This window comes from Bison bison, unplaced genomic scaffold (genome assembly GCF_000754665.1).
Source record: "Bison bison bison isolate TAMUID 2011002044 unplaced genomic scaffold, Bison_UMD1.0 scf7180017864461, whole genome shotgun sequence".
Taxonomy (NCBI): Eukaryota; Metazoa; Chordata; class Mammalia; order Artiodactyla; family Bovidae; genus Bison; species Bison bison.
The window spans coordinates 15,933,048-15,954,684 of NW_011495023.1; the positions used below are offsets into that span (position 1 = coordinate 15,933,048).

At 37.6% G+C, this 21,637-nt stretch overlaps 1 protein-coding gene across 7 annotated transcripts in view; it reads left to right on the forward strand.

Annotated features, from left to right (window-relative positions):
- The window catches only part of ARHGAP12 (Rho GTPase activating protein 12), a 117,675-nt gene that overhangs the window by 61,239 nt on the left and 34,799 nt on the right, over positions 1-21,637 (forward strand). For 2 of the 7 annotated variants that reach the window (XM_010860003.1, XM_010860004.1), the window contains exons 5-9: positions 5,662-5,802; positions 6,969-7,049; positions 16,755-16,880; positions 19,805-19,879; positions 20,241-20,255. In XM_010860003.1, the coding sequence (XP_010858305.1) occupies positions 5,662-5,802; positions 6,969-7,049; positions 16,755-16,880; positions 19,805-19,879; positions 20,241-20,255 (438 nt within the window). The remainder of the gene's footprint in view (positions 1-5,661; positions 5,803-6,968; positions 7,050-16,754; positions 16,881-19,804; positions 19,880-20,240; positions 20,256-21,637) is intronic. The other 5 variants (XM_010860006.1, XM_010860008.1, XM_010860007.1 and 2 more) reach the window with 5 other exon arrangements.

Genomic DNA, 21,637 nt, shown 5'->3' on the forward strand with positions numbered 1-21,637 from the left:
CTCTACACACACACATACCCACACACACCCACACACACCCACACCCCCTCTATCCCCTGATCCCCCCGGGCTGGGACTGCAGATGTGCAGAGAAGCCTGGGTAGGATGGATGGCACGGAGTTACATCCCGCTGTATGGTAGATGGCAGCGCCTGCACACACACAGGACTCCTGCTCTTAGAGCAGCTGACTTGTACAGCAGAAACAGAACTCCAGCTAGGTAGGAGCTGGAGGAATCAGGCAACACATCCTGTGTAAGGCAGAGTCTAAGAGCTTTGTATAGTTAATAACCCCTCCTCTTGTCCTATTTTTCAGTTGGTTATTTATAGCTATGCTTTGGTGGTAGCTTGTATTAATACTTTCAGAGTTGAGGAATGAGGTAGAGGGTTAGTGAGAAATTGTTCATGCGTTACTATAATAAGAAAAGTGTTAGGGAAGTGATTTGAATTTGTGTGTCTAGAAAGATTTGAAAGTAAGTTGTCCTGCGTGTCCATAATAAAGTAAAGTCTTATCATTTGGAAGAATTAGGGAAATGGCTAAATATAGAATAAAGGGATTTAAAGTATACACGGAAACTTGAATAATAGCCTTTCTTAGGTTTCTGTTACGCTTCAGAGACTAGATGGGAGTGATCTGTAAATTGCAGTCTGAGCTCACACCTCTACTCTCTGCACATATTGTGTAAAAATAGATGTTTCCAGAGTGGCCAGGGCACACCTTCCAGTAACTTCTTGAGAAAGGTTGCATATGGAGGTAAAACAGACCGTGTGTGTGAAAATGTTGACACTGTATTCTCACATTTACTTGAGAGTTTGCCTGAGAGCAGAATTCTAGGTTGGAGATCATTTTTTCTCACAATTGCGAGGCATTTTGAACTTGACTTTATGGTGATCTTGGTCAACTGCATGTTGGATGTCTCCAGTGTTGGAACCATGAGGTCTTCCCTTTCAGACTGACCAGTCTGCAGAAGTCAGAACACTGGCCAGTAAGAGCTGCCCAGGGTGTTGGTAGCAGCATTTATTTCACACACAGCCCATTAGTCTCCCCTCTTTCTGTCTGGTACCCGTGTTCCAGTTGTGCCTGTTGTTTCCCAGCTCAGAATTTCTCTTGAGAGGGAATCAGTCCCTGTGCTTCTGCTGCAGGAACGGAGGGTGCACACTGGTGGCCCGGCATGAGAAGGGGATCCTGGCTATCTCAGTCCTCAGTTTAGTACCTCGGTTCCAGGAGGAACCCGAGCCATTTGAAGACGTTGCTGTGTAAACTTGGTGGATTTCATCTTTCCTCCTCAGTGCCACCCCAACCCCCACCCGTTTAGATTCTGCTTGCTTTGTGGATAATTTAGGTTTTTGTTCATCTGCTTCTCAGCCTCCAGAGTTCTATGGCTCTTGTGTCTTTCTGTGTTCTCCCTGTTCTTGGGGGTTCAGATCTTTTTGAGCTTATTTCAGTACTGTTACCTTATTGGGGTTCAAGTGGGAGCAAGCTTCTCTTTCATTCTAACTCACAAGCTTGTTATTTTAGTGGTTGCCCTAGAACAGTGGTTCTCACCTAGGGCAGTTTTGTCTGCAGGGAACATTAGGCAGTGTCTGGGGATGTTCTGAGTTGTTACAGCTCAGGAAGGGTTACCAGTGTCTCGTGGGTAGAGGCCAGAGAAACTATTGTGCATCCTGTGATTCACACGACAGCTCCCACCATGAGGAATAATCTGGCCCTGACTGTCTGTGCTGCTGCTGCTAAGAACGCTACCTTAGAAGCTGTAACCAGCGTATGTGTCAGCGTCTACAATTAATCAGCATCTGCTTGCTCCTTGAAACCCTCCAAGAACTCTTTAAGTGCTGTGGGGCTCTTTGTTGTTGTTTATTTCCATTTTCTAGTCCCCTTTGCCCCCCACGACTGTGGTACATTTGTTGTTTAGTGACTAATTCATGTCCAGCTCTTTGGTGATCCCATGGACAGTAGCCCACTAAGCTCCTCTGTCCATGGGTTTTTCTCTCGGCAAGAATACTGGAGTAGGTTGCCATTTCCTCAGGGGATCTTCCCAGCCCAGGGATTAAACCCATGCCTCCTGCTTGGCAGGTGGGTTCTTTACCACTGAGCCACCAGGGAATCCCCACTGTTGTACATGGGGGGCTTAAAATTAATCCTCATATTTACCACTTTCTTTTTAAGATTTCTTAGGCAGATTACATTATCTTGAATAATTTTTTTACTGCCTTAAGTACATATCCATACCTTTAAGTTTCCTTGGTGAGCCTCCATTAGTGATAGAGTCTTGGTTTTCATTTGCCTGGAAATTTATTTTTCATTATTTTTCAAGATTGTCTTTACTGGTACACGTTTCTAAGGTGATTGTTTGCTTTTTGTTTTTTTCCAAGTTCCTTGAGACTTACTCTCATGTTTTCAGGCTTCTGTTATTAATATGCACAATTCAGTCTATAGGTCTCTTCTTGCAGGAGGCTTTGAGGACCTTGTGCCTGTAATTTCACTGTGATGTGATTAGGTGAAGTTATCTTTTTTTATTTCCTGCCCAGGCTTTGTTGGGAATCCCAAATTTAAGGAGTTTCTACCTTTGATTAGCTCTGGAAAATTCCTGTATATCTATATGCATTATCTATATACAGCTCCTGTCTCATTTTCTCTTTCCTCTCATTTTGGGACTTTGATTAGATAAATGTTTAATCTGCTTACTCCGTTAGTCCTGTTTCTGGATTTCCGTTATACTTAACATTTTATTGCTGTCCCTCTCCGTGCTTTGTCTTCAGTCATTTTCAAGTTAGGCTCCTGTTTGCTGTTTCTCTCTTCATCGTGTGTGTTTATGTGATATTAAACCAACCCTTGAACTTAAAAGAAGTGTTATTTTTAATTTGTTTGGGGGAGCTACCCATGTTACTAGTTTGAAAATTGTGAAACATACAGAAAAGTGGAAAGAATAGCACCTTGAGCCCCTGTATACTCGGCACCCTTCATCTGGTGTACAAGTTGTTACCACTTCACCACATTTGCCTGGTTTCTTTCTTCTTTACTGGACTGGGTCTTCGTTGCTTCACACGGGCTTTCTCTAGTTGCGGTGAGCAGGGGCTACTGTCTAGTTGCGGTGTGCAGGCTTCTCACTGCGGTGGCTTCTCTGCGGAGCTTGGACTCTAGGGCGCGTGGACTTCAAGAGTTGCACACATTTCTTTCTACCTCCTTTCACCCTTCTATCTCCACTAATTATTTTAATCTGAATCATTTGTCCAGACAATGTAATGTTTTATTCTCTAAGTATAAGGACTTTTTCCAGTAAAACAAATTGAAAACATTGAAAAATGCATTTATCACATCCAAGAAATTTAATATCTGAATATTATTTAATACAAAGTTAATATTCAGTGTTTCTCACTGGTTAGTTAATATCCTTTATGTTTTTTATTCCTGCAGTAAAGGATCCAGTGAATGATCGTATATTGCATTTATTTGTCATATTTTTCTTGGATCTTATTTTCTACTTTATTTTTGATAATTTCAGTATATAAAGGCTTTAAGAGTCTGAATATGCTGTTTTTCTGCTGACTGTCACTCATGCTGTTTGATTCATATCGTGTGTGTATGTTTTAATGTGAGATGATAGTTGTTGGAAATCATAGATAACAAATCTTAAATGCTGACTTTGAAAGTTTCCTTCTGAGAGGCTATCCTTGTGTTTCTCTCATGTGCTTGGGGAAACTAGTATCCTATGAACATTTGAAACTAAATTTTCAGTTTTAGTTTCCCTAGGCCACCTAGGTAGTAGTAATTTGAATGCATAAAGACTGGCTTGTTGGGTTCTCCTCTGATTTCCCCCAATTATTCCTGTGATTTTCCTAGTATGCAGTAGAGAGACAAGATTTGTTTCTGGTTTACCCTATAATCTGCAGGTATAATTCTTTGGGGTCCCCTGTCTTTATTGTGGGACTCCCTGCCTTACATTGTCCCGAGTCCTGTTCCCCAGCATGTCTGCATGGTCTTGAAAACTAATGTTTTAGCTCAAGGTTTGGCAAATGCCTTCTCAGAGAATGCTGCCTTTTTATTCTCCTTACCGATCTGGATTCATGCTTCCAGTTAGTTTTGTTCCTGAGTGTTTCTTAACCTCTTGCTCCTTGATGGTTTTGGAAAAAATTGTGATGTAATATGATGTGACATTTGTATATATTGCCAAAATGATCACAATAAACCTAGTTAGTATCTGTCACCATACATAGTTGCAGAATTTTTTTTTCTGGGAATGAGAACTTTTAAGATCTCTCTTTTATTAGCAAATTTCAAACGTGCAATGTTGTATTATTAACTCTGTAACCATGCTGTAGACTCCATCCTCAGGACTTAATTTGTTTTGTCACTAGGAGTCTGTACCTTCTGACCCTCTTCGCCCATTGCCCATGTCTCTGTCAACCACCAGTCTGTTCTCTGTGCCTGTGAGCTTGCTTGTTTGGTTTGTTTCCACATTCCACATGTGAGTGAGATTGCTGGGTATTTGTCTTTCTTCTGCAAGTTATTTCATTTAACATACTGGCCTCAAAATCTATCTGTGTTGTCCCAAATAACTAAATTTCTTTTTTTTTTTAATGGCTGAATAATATTCTCCATACAGATTGCCTTTTATTCTGTTTCTAAAAGATTCTTATTGTACCTCTCTGATATTAGCTTATGTTTTAAGTGGTCTCAATTGGATTAAAATAATCCTGATTTTTCAGGATTCAGTTAGGTTTTCCATTTTTTTTAACCACTGCTATTACAGAACATGTACAGCTCACTCCATTCAAGACTTCTCTAAAGTTGTCTTTGTCAGTTTTTATGAACATGTTACTGACATTAGGATGTTTGTTACTTGTACACATCTGAGTGTTTCAGACCAAGTACGATGGTAGAAAATTTGATCTATTGAGTAGATGTAATTGTAGAAACTGTTTTACCTGAATGTGACCCTGGAAGGGTCATTTGCAGAATTAGCCCAGTAAATATTACACTGAATTTCTTAATTTTTCGGTGTTATGTTTGAATTCATTCAATTTTTTTTTGTTTTAAAGTATAGTTTTGAATAGTTTTTAACAAGCATTTGTGTTGAGTGAGTCAGGAAAACTTTATGATCAATTAGAAAATAAAATACAGAGTTACAGAGCTAGTGTCTTTTCCTCCCCTCTCCCATCCCACACACTTTAAAAAAATTAGCTCAAGATATATTTAGTAAGCACTTTCTATTGGGTGTTTGGCTAGGAACTTGCAATTAATAGGTGAAATGTTCAAGTATCTCAGTCTAATGAAGAGCCCTCACCTCCTACTTTGCTTACATATAAATGTGCGTACATACATTTGCTCTGTCCCCATCATTTTTTAACCTGATTTCAGTTGAAAGTAGCACAACATAGAAGGTAGCATTTTTATCTCTCAGTCTGAAAACATTGTTTTTAGTTTCATTATAGTGAATATTTGTAGGCTTGCATTAATGCAATATAATAACTTATTAATTTCCCCTGCACCACTTACAATGTACCATTAAAAAGACTAAACAATTTGTTTTGAAAATTAAATACTTGAATATATTCAAGATCTTTTAGTATGTATAGCCAAATAAAGTCAATTGCTTAGATTTTCAACTGCTGTATATATATATTCAAAGAAGAACAATCCTTATGTTTCTGACTATTTGTAGCTTTTTTCATCAGAAGAAAACTACCACAGCATTTGTCACAGCCAGTCAGATAGTCAGTGTGGTTCTCCTCCAAGGGGTTGGTCAGAAGAGTTGGATGAACGTGGGCATACCTTATATACCAGTGACTATACTAATGAAAAGGTACATTCTTTTTTTCTCATCTAGTTTTCTTGGCAGATTCCTCTCATAAAATTGTTGTGTACTGAAGCTCTAGTAGTATTTTAAAAACTCATGAAAATATTTTCTTGTAATTCTGTAGTCCTGTCAGCTGACAGTCTGAAAACTCAGTGTAACTACTGATTCATGGTTTTAAACTGCTTCCAGTTATCATAATTTTTGTGGTGTCAACCTGTTTAAGACAGAATCTTTTTAAGAGTTAGACCCGTTGAGTGTCATTCTGTTTATGCCTCTTCAATAAACATATTTCTTTGTGTTTTTCTTGGCAAATAGTTTTTTGGGAATAGTTTTCTCAACATGTCATAATAATCCCCCTCACTTCCTACATTGCTATTTCTTTTATAACCAAGTTATGTAAAACAAAAACCATGAATCTAGTGCTTTATGATTAATTAATTAGTGTGAGAATACTTGCTGTAATTTTATGTGTTTATCATCAGAGAAGGTAATGGTTGGTTGTGCTAGTTTAAAAAATAAAAGCCTTGTGAATAAATGGAGATAGGTTTTTTCACTCCACATTGTTTCTTTAATTATTTAACACTAGAACACATGAAAACAATAATTTTCATTTATTTCACAATCAAGATCATATGTTTTAGTCTTTACTCCTTCATATTTCCGGTATTATATGAAGTTTTGTTGTTGGTGTTACTTAAATTGTATGAATAAGCTGTGTTGGCTATAGCAGGTAATTCTAAGGGTTTGTATGAAGTTTGGATTAAATCATTTAGTAGTTTCATCCTTAAAGATTGAAGAAAAATTCCCTTTTGTTAATTTCTCAACCTGATTTCAGGGTTGTGTGTCCTTGTGTCCACATACATATATATGTTGTCCGTATATGTATCTTTGTATCTTTATGTTATCCATTTCTTGTTGTGTTGTTAAGTGGTGCTTGGATCACTAGCTTGACACTGGATGAAAGAGAGAAAATAAATTTGCATTTAATATTTAGTTACTTATTTTTATTGAACTTAAAAGGCAAGTCTGTTAGTATAAGTTTGTTATATTTCTTTTGGAATGTTTTTGGGCAAATAGAATAAAATTCATAAGAATATCATCTAATACCTATGATTTTATAAGCTTAAGCTCAACTTTGTGTTTAAAATATAACACCTGTTTTGTTTTTATAGTGGCTCAAGCATGTTGACGATCAAGGTAGACAGTATTACTACAGTGCAGATGGATCTCGGTCAGAATGGGAGTTGCCAAAGGTAATAAACCTTAACTCTGAGTTTCTGTGTAAAAATAGCGGATGAAGTAATACCTGAGAATGGTTACAACAGGTTTATTTTAAAATTTTTATTCAGCGCTTAAAAAGCAGCAAGACTAGTTTTTCCATAATTCATTGAGAATCTGTTGCTTTAATTATTCTGTGACATACATTTATAGCTATATAATATTGATAATCCCTATTTAAAAGTTTTTTGACTCAGTTTTCAGTGTTCCTGGATCTAAGATCCCCTTTAAGTGGCAGTAATGCAAAGAGTTCTCTTAAATTTGTTGAGTTTTCTGCAGGAAGTTGGTGTTAAACTTATTTAAAAGAAAAGCAACTCAGTATTCAAGTTTATTCTTGTATGTAGATGTGTATTATAGTTGAGTCAATCATTAGCAGCATGTAGTAATGAGACCTTCCAGGGTCTCACTGGCTTTCTAAAGATAAATGCTCCAGGGCTGAGTTTATCTAAAGCAGTAGGTTTCAAAATGGTTGTGTACTTACCACTGTTAGTATTAAGATATAAATATATATAAATATTAATGATATCTGAGCAACCATTTACATTTTAATTGGTACCTTATTTTAACATTTTAGAAAACACCTATGAGTAGCAGATGTATCTGTAGTGTCAATTATCAGATAGACATTAGTTTCTAAATAAATTTTTCTTTTTCCCAAAGTAAGTCAATTTAAAGAAAAATATTAGTAGTTTAGAGATACATGGATATAGAAAAAAATCATTAAAAAATATAGTGCAATGGATAGAATAAACTATAGTCAGAGGGACAGGAAGATAACAAATATTAAAATATGGTTAAAGGAGATGGAACATGGGTGGAAAGTTTCCTGTATGCACAAATGAGGAATTCTCGAAGAAGAAAATGGAAGAAGTGGTAGATAAATAGTATTTTGGAAATATAATTTCTTGGAATTTTCTGAAACTAAAGGAAAGCATCAGTCTTCAACTGGAGCCTTCAATACTGACAGAACACAGAAAAGTAAATACACCTATTGACAAATTTTACTGAGTCCGTGAAACTTCAGTAGAGGGAGACAGTCTTAATAGCCATCAAAGGCTAAAAAGCAAGATTACCTGTGGTGGCAGTTTGCATCACTTGACCCACTCCTCACCCACTGCCGTATCAGTGCTTTTTGCTGTGTACCTTTGTAGTGACCTCTTGCTGTGAATGGGGGCGTATTGTCCTGCCGTTACCATGACTGAATATAGTCTAGACATGTGACTTGCTTCCACTGATGGGATGTGAGCAAATGTGTCATAAACATGGTATTGAAAAGGGCTTGTACACCAGGGCTTGCTTTTCCACCTCTGCCTCTGCTGTGAGAGGAATATAGGGTCCTAGGTAGAGTAAATAAACACATTTTAGGAAAATGAACAGGCTCAGAGATCTGTGGGACCATACAGAAGACCTAACATTCATTTCATGAGAATTCCAGAAGGAGTGAAGAAAGTGTGAGGCTGAAAAATATTTTCAGAAACAATGTTTGAAAACATCTCAGATTTTATAAAAGACAAACCACCAGATTCACGAAGCTGAGTAAATACCAAACAGTATGGACTCGAAGAAACCCACATCCAGACACACTGTAATCAGATTTCTGAAAACTAAAGACTTCGTCTTCCCCCCCCCCGCTCCAAGAAATATCGTGAAAGCAACTCAGTGAAACCACACAGTACTTTGTGGGGGTAATAATGATTTGAATAACAGAGGATGTCTTATTAGAACCCATGAAGCCAGAAGGAAGTGGTGCAACATTTTACAAATGTGGAAAGAAAAAAATTCATGATTGTATATCCAGCAAAAATATCCTTCAGGCATGAAAGTAAAATAAAGACATTTTCAGATTAAAGTAAACCCAGAGATTTATTACCAACAGTCTTGTTCTCAAAGAATTGCTATCAGAAATCCTTAAAACGGAAGAGAAATGATAAATGAAGAAAACTTGGGACGTTAAAAATGAACAGAGTATAATGGGAAGGCTGAATATCTGAAGACACATTTGTCTTGCGTTTTAAAGGGATGTAAGAAGACATTACGTGAACTGTGAACTTCCTGATGTTCAAGCTGGTTTTAGAAAAGGCAGAGGAACCACAGATCAAACTGCCAGCATCTGCTGGATCATGGAAAAAGCAAGAGAGTTCCAGAAAAACATTTATTTCTCCTTTTTTGACTATGCCAAAGCCTTTGACTGTGTGGATCACAATAAACTGTGGAAAATTCTGAAAGAGATGGGAATACCAGACCACCTGACCTGCCTCTTGAGAAATCTATATGCAGGTCAGGAAGCAACAGTTAGAACTGGACATGGACCAACAGACTGGTTCCAAATAGGAAAAGGAGTACGTCAAGGCTGTATATTGTCACCCTGCTTATTTAACTTCTATGCAGAGTACATCATGAGAAACGCTGGGCTGAAAGAAGCACAAGCTGGAATCAAGATTGCCGGGAGAAGTATCAATAACCTAAGATATGCAGATGACACCACCCTTATGGCAGAAAGTGAAGAGGAGCTAAAAAGCCTCTTGATGAAAGTGAAAGAGGAGAGTGAAAAAGTTGGCTTAAAACTCAACATTCAGAAAATGAAGATCATGCATCTGGTCCCATCACTTCATGGGAAATAGATGGGGAAACAGTGGAAACAGTGTCAGACTTTATTTTTTGGGGCTCCAAGATCACTGCAGATGGTGACTGCAGCCATGAAATTAAAAGATGCTTACTCCTTGGAAGGAAAGTTATGACCAACTTAGATAGCATATTCCAAAGCAGAGACATTACTTTGCCAACAAAGGTCTGTCTAGTCAAGGCTGTGGTTTTTCCTGTGGTCATTTATGGATGTGAGAGTTGGACTGTGAAGAAGGCTGAGTGCTGAAGAATTGATGTTTTTGACCTGTGGTGTTGGAGAAGACTCTTGAGAGTCCCTTGGACTGCAAGGAGATCCAACCAGTCCATTCTGAAGGAGATCAGCCCTGGGATTTCTTTGGAAGGAATGATGCGAAAGCTGACACTCAAGTACTTTGGCCACCTCATGTGAATTGTTGACTCATTGGAAGAGACTCTGATGCTGGGAGGGATTGAGGGCAGGAGGAGAAGGGGACAAACAGAGGATGAGATGGCTGGTTGGCATCCCTGACTCAATGGACGAGAGTCTGAGTGAACTCCGGGAGTTGGTGATGGACAGGGAGGCCTGGCGTGCTGCGATTCATGGTGTCGCAAAGAGGCGGACACGACTGAGCAACTGAACTGAACTGAAGAAGATATTCTATGCAAATAGAAATCAAAAGAAAGCTGCAATAGCAATATTCATATCAGACAAAATAGGCTTTAAAATAAAGATAGTTATAAGAGACAGTGGACGCTGCATAAAGATCAAACGATCAATCCAAGAAAAAGATATAACAATTGTAAATATATACATATGCAACATAGGAATATTTCAATATATAAGGCAAATGCGAACAGCCATAAAAGGAGAAATCAACAGTAACATAACAGTAGTGGGGGACTTTAACACCCCACTTTGATCAATGGAGAGATCATCCAGACAGAAAATGAATAAGAAAACATAGGCTTTAAATGACACCCAAGGCTGGATGGGCTTAATTGATATTTATAGAGCATTCCATCCAAAAGCAGCAGAGTACACATTCTCAAATGCACGTAGAGCATTCTCCAGGATTGATCACATGCTGGGCCACAAAGTGTGCCTCAGTAAATTCAAGAAAATTGAAATCATGTCAGGCAACTTTTCCAGTCACACTGCTTTGAGATTAGGAATCTAACTGCAAGGAAAAAAACTGTAAAAAACACAAACACGTGGAGATTAAACTATATGCTACTAGACAACCAAGATCACTTAGGAAATCAAAGAGGAAATCAAAAAAATTATGTTTGACCTTTAAAAAAATTAGAACATTTCTAAGGTGGAGATGGTATCTAGGACAACTGTATTGTGAAGAGGGGAGAGTAGTGTGACATAATTGTTGGTAAGGTTTCTACATTTCACTTGAAATAGTAAAATTCTGATATTGGTAGATTGGGAGGAATTAAATACATAATTTGTAATACCTAGAGTAAGCACTAAAAAACTGTAATGCAAAATAGACTTAAAGAGCTATAGATTAAATTATATTAGTAAAAACTCAGGATAGTCCATAGGAAGACAGGAAAGGAGAAACAGGCATGATAAACAGAATATAAAACAAAGCAACAGACTTAAATCCTAACATATAAATAAATTACATTAAATGTAAATGGTTTAAACAGAGCTATTGAATATTTCTGGAAATGATAAAAACCATGACCCAATTATATGTTTCTACAAAAAGATCACTTCAAATGTAATGATATATTACATCATGCTGAAGATTACTTATCATATAGTTTATAGTAAGTCTCATACTTCATGGTGCCATTGCAGAAGCTTTGCCATTAGAATTAGGTCTTAGACTATAACTTTCCTGTCAGTGCTTCTATTCAACAATTAAAAAAAAACAAAGAAGAATTAAGAGACGCAGTTGTTCCTTTTATTATTAGAAAATCAGGAGATTTGCCAAACTTAGAACTGTTACTAGTTCAGCAAGTTTGCTGGATATAAAATCAACCTAAAAACTACCCAATTCTCTAGTAAAAAGTTAATTTGAAAATATGATAGGAATAAAGTTCTTTTTTATATTAGCAGCAGCAACAACGCCAAGAAGAATCCTAAGATTATACCTATAGAAAGTTTGTAAGATCTTAAGAAAATTTCAGAGCAGAATTGAGGGACATAAAAGATGACCTGAAATGATGCGATATACCATTATGATCTTGGGTTGGGATGCTTAACATTGTAACAGTGTCCCCATTGATCTGTAAATTCACTGCATTTCCATTTACTATTCCTGTCTCCACCTTTTTTGTTTTTTTGAATTGATGCTAAATTTTACTTGCAAGCAAAAGTCTATGAAGAACCAAAATATTCCTGAGTAGGGAGAATGTCTACTCAAGAATAGGAGAGGGGTGGGGTCCCTGCTTTAGTGATTAAGTTGTAGGCACATGTGCAGAGAAATAGACCAGCAGAATAGAATAGGAACCTCAGATGTAGCATCACAAATCCCTGGGTAAAGCATGGACTGTACAATAAATATTTCGAAGATTATTGGTTATTCCCAGGGGGGAAAATGAAATAAACATAGATCTTGACTTCTCACCTAATGATTAATTCCAGGTAGATGACAGTTGTAAATGTAATAAGCAAAACTTTAAAGGCTATAGAATGCTGGATCAGAGAATGTCTTTGACTTCAGAGTAGGAAGCATTTCTTCAATAAGACTGTGTAAGGAAAAACTATAAAGGAAAAGATGAACAGATGTAACTACCTACAATCCAGCAGCAGAACACCTTTTAATATTAAAGATACCATACACAAAGGGGAAGAGATGAGCTTTGGGCTCAGAAAAGCTACATTCAATTTGCAAAGCTTACAAAGGCTTAGAAACCAAAATGTATAAAGAACTTGCTGGTTCTTTATGTACACACTAGTGAGAGAGAGAACCTAATTGAAGGTAGGCAAAATACATGACTGTCAGGGTAGTGTGTAATTTCCTTGGTTCTGTCTCGTCACAACAAAAATTTGAAGCGACGGACGTTAAAGCCCTAGGTGTGTCAGTTCTCAGACAGTGTTACAGCTCCGTGTTACAGCTCAGTTTCATTTGGAAAATACATCCTCCAGGCATGAGGGCATGCTGACCCAAAAGCCGCGAAGTAGAGGGGGAAAGAGAGAGAAAGAGAGACAGTGCGCGCGGGAGAGAGACCCCGGGCCCTCTGGCTCCTCTTTTTATATGTTTTTCCTCCCCCTGGGCCTGCCCTATGTAACTTGGGCTAGTCAGGAGTGCTGTTTGTTCTACCTGAGGTCCTCACTGTGGTCCTCAGACCTTCCTTTGTTCTATTTTCGTGGGCTTTTCTCTTCCTTGTCTTTTAGCCACCACCATTCTGGACTCCTTTTTCCTATTCTAACCACCTAACATGACTAAGCCATATGGAGGAAAGGAAATTCATGAAATAAGTATTTGAAAAGAATTTCCACGTCACCAGGAGAATGAAAGCAATGAAGTAACATTATACATAAGTATATACATTTATTTTCTATACACAAATGCATATAAATTGAACAGTACCAAGTAAGGCAGTGGAGAGTATTATATTCTGCTGGTGGAGTGCTGTCAGTACCCCACCGTTCAGAAGGTTAAATTGTGCTGTCTGTGAAACTGCTAGGTGGCGTTTCACTGGGCTCCAGAGAGCTCTGGTCCTTTGTATCTCAGCACAAAAAGAATTCAGCAAGAGGCAAAGTAGTGGATAAGATGTGACTATTAGAGTAATACACTTGTGGGGCTTACAAGTGGGTGGGTGAGAGAGTGACAAATGCTGAGAACTTACTGGATTGCAGTTTTATAATCAAAGGAAAAGTAGGGAAGGGCAAAAGACCATCTGTCTCATTCTTGAGTAGACATCATGCTTTCATCATCAGCTCCTCCTCCACATGGGGCAGGGGAGTTTTGTCCCTGCCTGGTCAAGCCAGGGCTGTCATGCTGCTATGGAAAAATTACTTCAGGTCTCAGTACAATGAGGGTCTTTCACTTTGGAGTGTCACCTTTCCATAAATCACTGTTTTCTTTATGCAGGCAGAGAGCATGTCCTAGGTATCGTTAACTTAGTTCACTAGGCAGGATGTGGGTCTCATGCCAGCATTGTTTTATTGTTTGGGGGCATGTCTCAGGCTTCGGTTGCATGGGTTTTGCCGCTAAGCAAGCCTGCTTGGTTTTGTGGTTAAGCAAGCCTGCTTTCTTCAGTGATCATTAACGTATTGTGGTCTTCCAGAGCCCCCTAAAGTTCCTCTCTATCTACACTCCTCAAATGGTATTTCTGAGCTATTTGATTATCCTACTCTACCCCTATCATCCACATACAAGGTAGTGTTATGAGGAAGTGAAGTATAAATGAATTTGAGCTGCAAACTCACCAACATGGATTTAGTTTTTTTTTGTTGTTGTTGTTTTTTAATAAAAAGATTATTGAGTGAAAAACCAAATGGAAGATTGATATGTGTGATATGATTCCGTTTATATAAAATTTAAAAGCCCACAAATAATACGTAGTTATGCTGCTGCTAAGTCACTTCAGTCGTGTCTGACTCTGTGTGACCCCATAGATGGCAGCCCACCAGGCTCCCCCGTCCCTGGGATTCTCCAGGCAAGAATACTGGAGTGGGTTGCCATTTCCTTCTGCAGGGGATCTTCCAGACCCCGGCATCGATCCAAGGTGTCCGGCGTTGCAAGGCAGATTCTTTACTTTCTGAGCCACCAGGGAAGCCCTTGCTGGGGAGGGGAAGAGGAACGGAATCTAAAAAATGTGCTCAGGGTACCCTCATATTTTATTTCTCTATTAATCAGAAAGTTACCTGTCTTAGTTATGTTGGAGCTCAGTGGTGGGTTTTTACTATAGTTGCTATTCTCTTGTATGTTTGAAATTATTCAAATAAAAATGCAATTAAAATTCTTAAAAGAGGTGTTTTTTAAGATTTTTTAAATGTAAAGTTTTAGTCATCTTGTTCAACTAGATGTGTTTGTGTGTGTATTTTAACTGTGGTGTCGTCTTACTTTTCTTTTCTAAAATTACGTGACACTTTATTTTTGTCTTCTGTCTACATTAGATTTTATATCACATTTTATTTATGCTTTATTTGCTTTTATGAACATACGATTGCCTAGTAAAACTGTCAACACCTTTAAAATGGTGATTATTACCCAGTTTAATTTTACATTGTTTTTGTTGCCCTGCTAAAAGGATTTCTAAACAGTTGTGGTAATTATAAAGTTCAAAAGCTAGGGTAGATATCCATTAAAGTTCATACACAAGCTGCACACAACTGCACATTTTAATTGTTCCTAACAATGATTGTATTGAAGTGATAATACAACTCTACTTAATAACTGGGTTTCTGCACTTAAGAAATTTATTTCACAGAATTTTTTGGGGGGAAGCCTTTAATCTTCATCTTTGTTCATTCTATAAATGATCCTTTTGTGAACTTGTGTAACAGATTTTAAGATTGCTGTTTGTTAGGCAACAGTGAGTGAAAAACATATACCCATGTGACTGCCTGGCTTTGGCAAATTCTGATGTGAAAAATGAAGTAACAGCTTTGGGAAATAGTTTGGAGGGCCTGCATGGACTCATTTTGGAAAGGGAAGAAATGACATACTGTGGAGAAAGATGTTGGAAGGTTTTTTTAAAATAATAAAAACAGTATAAATTATGTATTATTGAAATTTAATAAGATAAAATAATTTAATTTCACTGAAATTACAAAGAGTCATTAAAATTTAAGATTTACTGGGGTTTTTTGAGAAGTAGGTATTAGGAATACTTTGGTGTCAGGAGAAGAATGTATCCCTTAAAAATAGATGAATTTTCTTTTGTCATTTTATTATAATTTATTATTTATAATATATTAAAACTGCCTGTATGAAACAGCATAACTCTTAAACCTCACATTTCTCAAATGTTTATGCCTGGTGGTCTACTTGACATTTCAAACATTGCAAGACTTAGAATCTTATTAATAATGTGTTCTTAATTTTATATGTAGTTTTTTATTGGCAGTTACTACTTATCCTTTGTGAGGAGGGCATGACGACCCACTGCAGTGGGGAATCCCCGTGGACAGAGGAGCCTGGTGGGCTACAGTCCATGGGGTCGAAAAGTGTGGGACGTAACTGAGCGACTAAGCACAGCACTTATCCTTTGTACACAACTGATATATTCACGATTGGTGTCTGGCACTAGTACGGTCACTACTGTTTGACTTGGTTGCATTTTACCACTTCAGAGAAATAAATAGTAGTGTACTTGGCCTATAAATGGAAAGTAAAAGTAAAAACAAAAAGCCCTTTAAAATGTGAATATACTATTGTGTGGAGAAGGCAATGGCACCCCACTCCAGTACTCTTGCCTGGAAAATCCCATGGATGGAGGAGCCTGGTGGGCTGCAGTCCATGAGGTCGCTAAGAGTCAGACACAACTGAGCGACTTCACTTTGACTTTTCACTTTCATGCATTGGAGAAGGAAATGGCAACCCACTCCAGTGTTATTACCTGGAGAATCCCAGGGACGGGGGACCCTGGTGGGCTTCTGTCTATGGGGTCGCACAGAGTCAGACATGACTGAAGCAATTTAGCAGCAGCAGCAGCAGCAACGTACTGTTGTGTATGAAAGCATCATTTTAAAAACATAAGCCAATAACTGAATTCATGTGGATTTTCAGAGTAGAAGGAACTTTAAAAAATTAATTAGTCTGGTGATCTCATTTTACAAATCATAATAACTAATATTTATTGAGACCCTATCAGGGCAACATTTAGCACTTTTTATATGCTATTTAACCCTCTGCTTCTGTTGTATCTGTTTTACAGTGAATGCAATTTAGACTTGGGGATATTAAGTGTTTTGCCAAAAATAACATGAACTCGGTCTCTCCAACACCCAAGTGTGTGAACTTGTGCCAGGTGCTGGTCAGAGATGAGTGAACTCCTTTTAGTGTCACCTGGTGAGCTTTGCCTGATGCCACGTGTCACTCGGAGCCAGCATGTTTAGATTCCACTTTTGTTTCTATTATTTATGAGGTGTAATTTGTTTTCTTTAGTACAACGCTTCATCTCAGCAGCAAAGAGAAATTATTAAAAGTAGGAGTCTGGACAGGCGGCTGCAAGAACCAATAGTATTGTCAAAGTGGAGACATAGCACCATTGTGCTGGACGCCAATGACAAGGTAGGACATTCTGAGAAAATAAATCTGTTGAGAACTCGGGCAAGTTCTTTATGCTTTATTTTCTTCTTTGTTGAGTCTCATACCTTGGTGGTGACTGTTTTATTGCATGCCATATCTGTTTGTCCCAGAGTGGGGATTGGTTTTGAAGTTTTCTGGTTTTTGACTTATGGCATAATGATGTATGTATACCTGATAACATTTGGGCCTGGTGGGTGATAGATTTTTTTCATAATCTCGTTTTAAATTCACACATCATTATTGTTTGTCTTCAGTTTCTAAGAGATTTAATGGTAAAGACATTTAATTAACTTTCCCATCCCAGGAAGATTGAAAGCCTGCTCCTCCTGTTTCCCTAACAGCTCTCTGCTCAAAGTGCTTCTGAGAAGTCTTGTTCTCTGTTTGAAATAGGGAGTGGATTTTGATGCAAACATGAGATTGGAAAAGCGGTAGAATTTTTAACTTCCTTGTGAGTTACATCTTTACCTTGTGACCTCAAGTCCGGTGATAGAATAGGAACTTACTACAGATTTATAGACATCAGACATACTGATGTTAAAGTGGTGCTGATGAAGTGAGAGTGGCAGTAACGCCCTAAAACTGAAATATTTGGCACTGGGGACTCTCTATTTTACCAACAGGATTCTCCTTCGGCATAGTTAATAGGTTTCCTGCATTTGCAGGCACGTTAGTGAAAGCAGGAGGCCCTCTCCTGAGGCATATTTCTCTGTGTTTGGATACTTTCAGTCCTAAATTCATTTTTAAATTGTCTCTATCAGTCAGTCAAATAAGTACTTCTAATTTCTATTTGTAAGGATATTAGGTGGTGGAGTGTAGAGGGCATATTAAAGGAATGAAATTCTGGAGTCTGTGCTATTGAAGGCTTGGAAATATATTAGAATTTAAGTTAACCTATATAGGTAAGAGTCCTAGAGATTTTATTAATAATAGAAAAATTCATTTAACTATAAGAACCAGATTACACTTCATTGTATACAAAAAACTCCTGTACTGTATGTGATGAATGCTCTAATGCCCAAGCTATGGTTGAACCAACTCTATTGCATCATCCAGTGAACTCTAGAATAAAAAGGATGCTTTTTTTGCTGGTGTAGACTTAAAATTTCTTACCTCTTTGTAATCTTTCTTGAGATTCATTTTCAGTGTATTATTAGAATAACATGTGGAGTTCTTATTTCATATCCTTTTTTATCTAATTGTTTCAGAATATGATAACGTGATTTTCTTGAGACTAGACTTATTTTTGTAGAAATGGCTTTTTCCCCTCTACCTTTATAAATGGGAATCTTAGATAATTATTTCATCAGATAAACTCTGTTACTTATCATCATCTTCTAGTATATATGTTTTTAAGATTCAAGATTATAAAAGAGGGACTATACCAGAACAACCTGGTGGACTAATACAAGGGGTAAAATCTGCATAACTTGAAAAGTAATCATAGAAACCTAATACTGTGTGGCAAATGTTGTTACAATGCTATAGGTCCTAATTCAGTTGCCAGACAACCTTGAAGGAAGTAGGTGAGGGTATGTAGTTACCACTCATTTTATTCAGTTACTTATTTTCTAGTTTATGGGTCATCAAATCTTCCCTCTTTTTCTCACACTGTTTTAATATTAAGCACTCTTTGAGAAGTCAAGAAGTGGAAAAGCAAAACTTCTGAAGCTGTCGAAAAAAATACTTAAATGAGGCTAAACTGTCATTTGGACATTAAATGTAATTTCTTTTTATAAAGAAATATTTGATTTGATTTTAATGTTTTCTCTATTTATATGTAGGCCTTGGATGTTTGCTTTTAAGGTTGTCCCTTCAAGAATTCTTCCTGTAAAATTTCACTGCTGCCTAGTTTCTGTATTTACAAATTGTATAGGTTATGAACCTGAAGACTTTTTTCCAAGTAAATGGATGTTGAATTAACGGTTTTGTATTGTGATTTAATAAAAATTCCCAGGCTCATCACCAGTATTTTATCCAGTTTCATAAGTATAGAAAAGTAGATGATACAGATGTGAAGATGAATGTCCAGAGAAATTATCTGGCTTTATCGGAAAGTTAATAATAGATGTTGGCATATGATTTTCCTAATTCTCTTTTCCTGAAATTATTCAAAGCTTCTAGGAGAACAGAGAACATTTAAATGGAACTTGGCTGTTGGTACCAATAAAATGTTTCTTTGGTCCTATCCTCCATGAATAGTGTTACAAATACCTGAGGTAGAAATCACATACCATTCTAATATTGACAAAGCAGAATTTCTTTGAGAATGCACATTATTGGCTTCCTTCTATTATACTCTTGTAGGCTTAGATTTTAAAATATTCCTTTTTTTTCGGGTGAGTTATTAATCTGTAAATCTGAGGTTTCTTCTTTGCATACTAAAAAAAAATCTTTGTTTATTTCTAATAACTGGGGTGAGCTATAAATTATATTAAATATTAATAGCAGTTTAATTAAATACAAGTTCTCATTGTGGCAGTTGCCAAGTAGTTCCTGTGAGTGTTCTGTGCCAAATCCTACCAGGATTCACACCAAGAGCAAATTAACATGTTGACTGTTAACATTTTTATCCACAAGTGTGCAGATTTTATTTATTTTAAATATGGTTAATTTAAGCTGATGCAGCATCATGATTTTAAGGCAGCATGCCTCATTTCTTTTGAGTAATCCTGTATATGATATTTAAGTTTATAGTAATTGGTACAAAATATGCCATATTTTATAAACTTTATGACATCTGTAGTTTTCACATCTGTACCATATTAGTTTCATAGCTAAATATAGAAGGGAAGTAACTAGGAAAAAATTTTTCTCAGCCTCCCTTATTAAGCTCTCCTTCTATGAGTAGAGGGAGAAATACAATTATATGAAATAGAGTAACATTTTTCATTACTTATTTTTTGTAGGAATCTCCATCTGCCTCAAAACCCTGCTATCCTGAACATGAGTCTTCTCCCTCTTCACCAAAGCACCAAGATACAGTTAGTATGATAGCAGCAAGTAGAAAATATAGTCCAATTATTTCAATCAGTTTCAGCAAATTAATTTTCTCTTAAGTGTAATGTTTAAATATCTCTTGAGCTTCTATAAAATTTCATTGGTCTCTCAAAAAATAACCAGATAATAGGTTTAAATTAAAAATTAAATTAATTAAAATTTTAATTAAAAATTAATTAAATTTTACTGATTTAAAAATTCTCTGCTTTGTGCAAAATATGGTACCTTCATGATCAACTTGTATACCATATTTATAAGGGATGAATTTATGTTTGGCTTTTGAACATAAATGTTAAAGTCCCTGGAGAATACTATCAAGTTTACACATTACCCTTTCTTCCTCAGGCCAACAGTCCAAAGGTAAGAAGCACCCTCCTCCTTATTAACGAGCTTAGATGCCCTTTTCCCTTCTAAACCGTCAGATGCATCGCCCAGCCTATGCCAGGTAATATTGGCAGTACCTAACTCAACCTGAGGTTTCTCCTAAGCTTGGAAAACCGCCGGTGACTTCTCTTCACTCTTAACGATGGAGAAATTCTACTTGACCTCAATGTTTGCAGGACCTCCCTCCCCAAGTCTTCCTGCAATTTGCTGCTCCTCCTCTTCCCCTCCAGTGGCTCCATTTCCTTTCAGAAAGGGGGACTAAACTCTATGTTGAGGTCTGCGAGGCTGTGCCTGTCCTGGGTCCTCAGCCCCGCTCACTTGTTCTCACTGCCCTCTGGCTCTTCAGCTCCAGGGCCTTCATGTACTGAAACCCGTGTCCCTCATATCTTTGTCCAGTCAACTTCTAGGTCATTCCTTAGAGCTTGGTTCAGACTCAGAATTTTATTCTAATCCTCTAGATTTGGTCAGATTTCCCTGTAGTGGATTTCCCTGGTGGGTCAGTAAAGGATCTGCCTGTAATGCAGGAGATCTGGGTTCAATCGCTGGGTCGGGAAGATCTCCTGGAGAAGGGAATGGCTACCCATTCCAGTAGTCTTGCCTGGGAAATTCCATGGACAGAGCGTGGTGGGCAACAGTCCATGGGGTCACAAAAAGTCGGACAGGACTGAGCCACTATCATTTTCACTTTCATACTTTCCCTGTAGTCCTCTTCATAGCATTTAAGTATATGTTATTTGATTCCATAAAATAGAGCAACTCTTTTCATTTCTTATTTCTTGTAGGAGCTTCCAACCCTTAGTTAATGTCTTCCCCACTAGACAAAGGAAAGCTTTCTTAGAGCAGAACCAGAGTACTCAGTGCAGTAGAGTTTTGCTGTTCCAGGGAGTTTTGCCGAATGAAGAAATAAAATTTGTAAAGTTTTTTAAAAAACAAACTTTCATTGTTATTTCCTTAATTTTAAGGAATAAACTTTATTAGGATACTTCTGATTTCCTAGGGACCCAGATTTTCACAGATGGTGCTTTCCTTTTACAGGCTCTTCCTCCCTTCCCTGAGCAAGTCTGGTCTTTTGATTCGTCTAACATGTTGTCCACCTGTCCTTCTGATGTTGCTCAGAAGGTTTCATTGCCTACCCTGCTCCTTGGCTTCTCTGCACCTACAGTTAATCCTGAGCTGACTTGGAGGAGGACTCTGTAGGTCCTGCCCCCACTAACCTCAGCATAACAGTTCTCTGAGTTGCAAGTCATTGACTGCATCCATGGAGTGAAAGTTACCTTGTGTTCCCCCATCTCCCTGCTGAGAGTTTAAACTGCAAAGGGACTCATAGGGATAGATAGGGGCTGTTTTCTCCTTTTTTC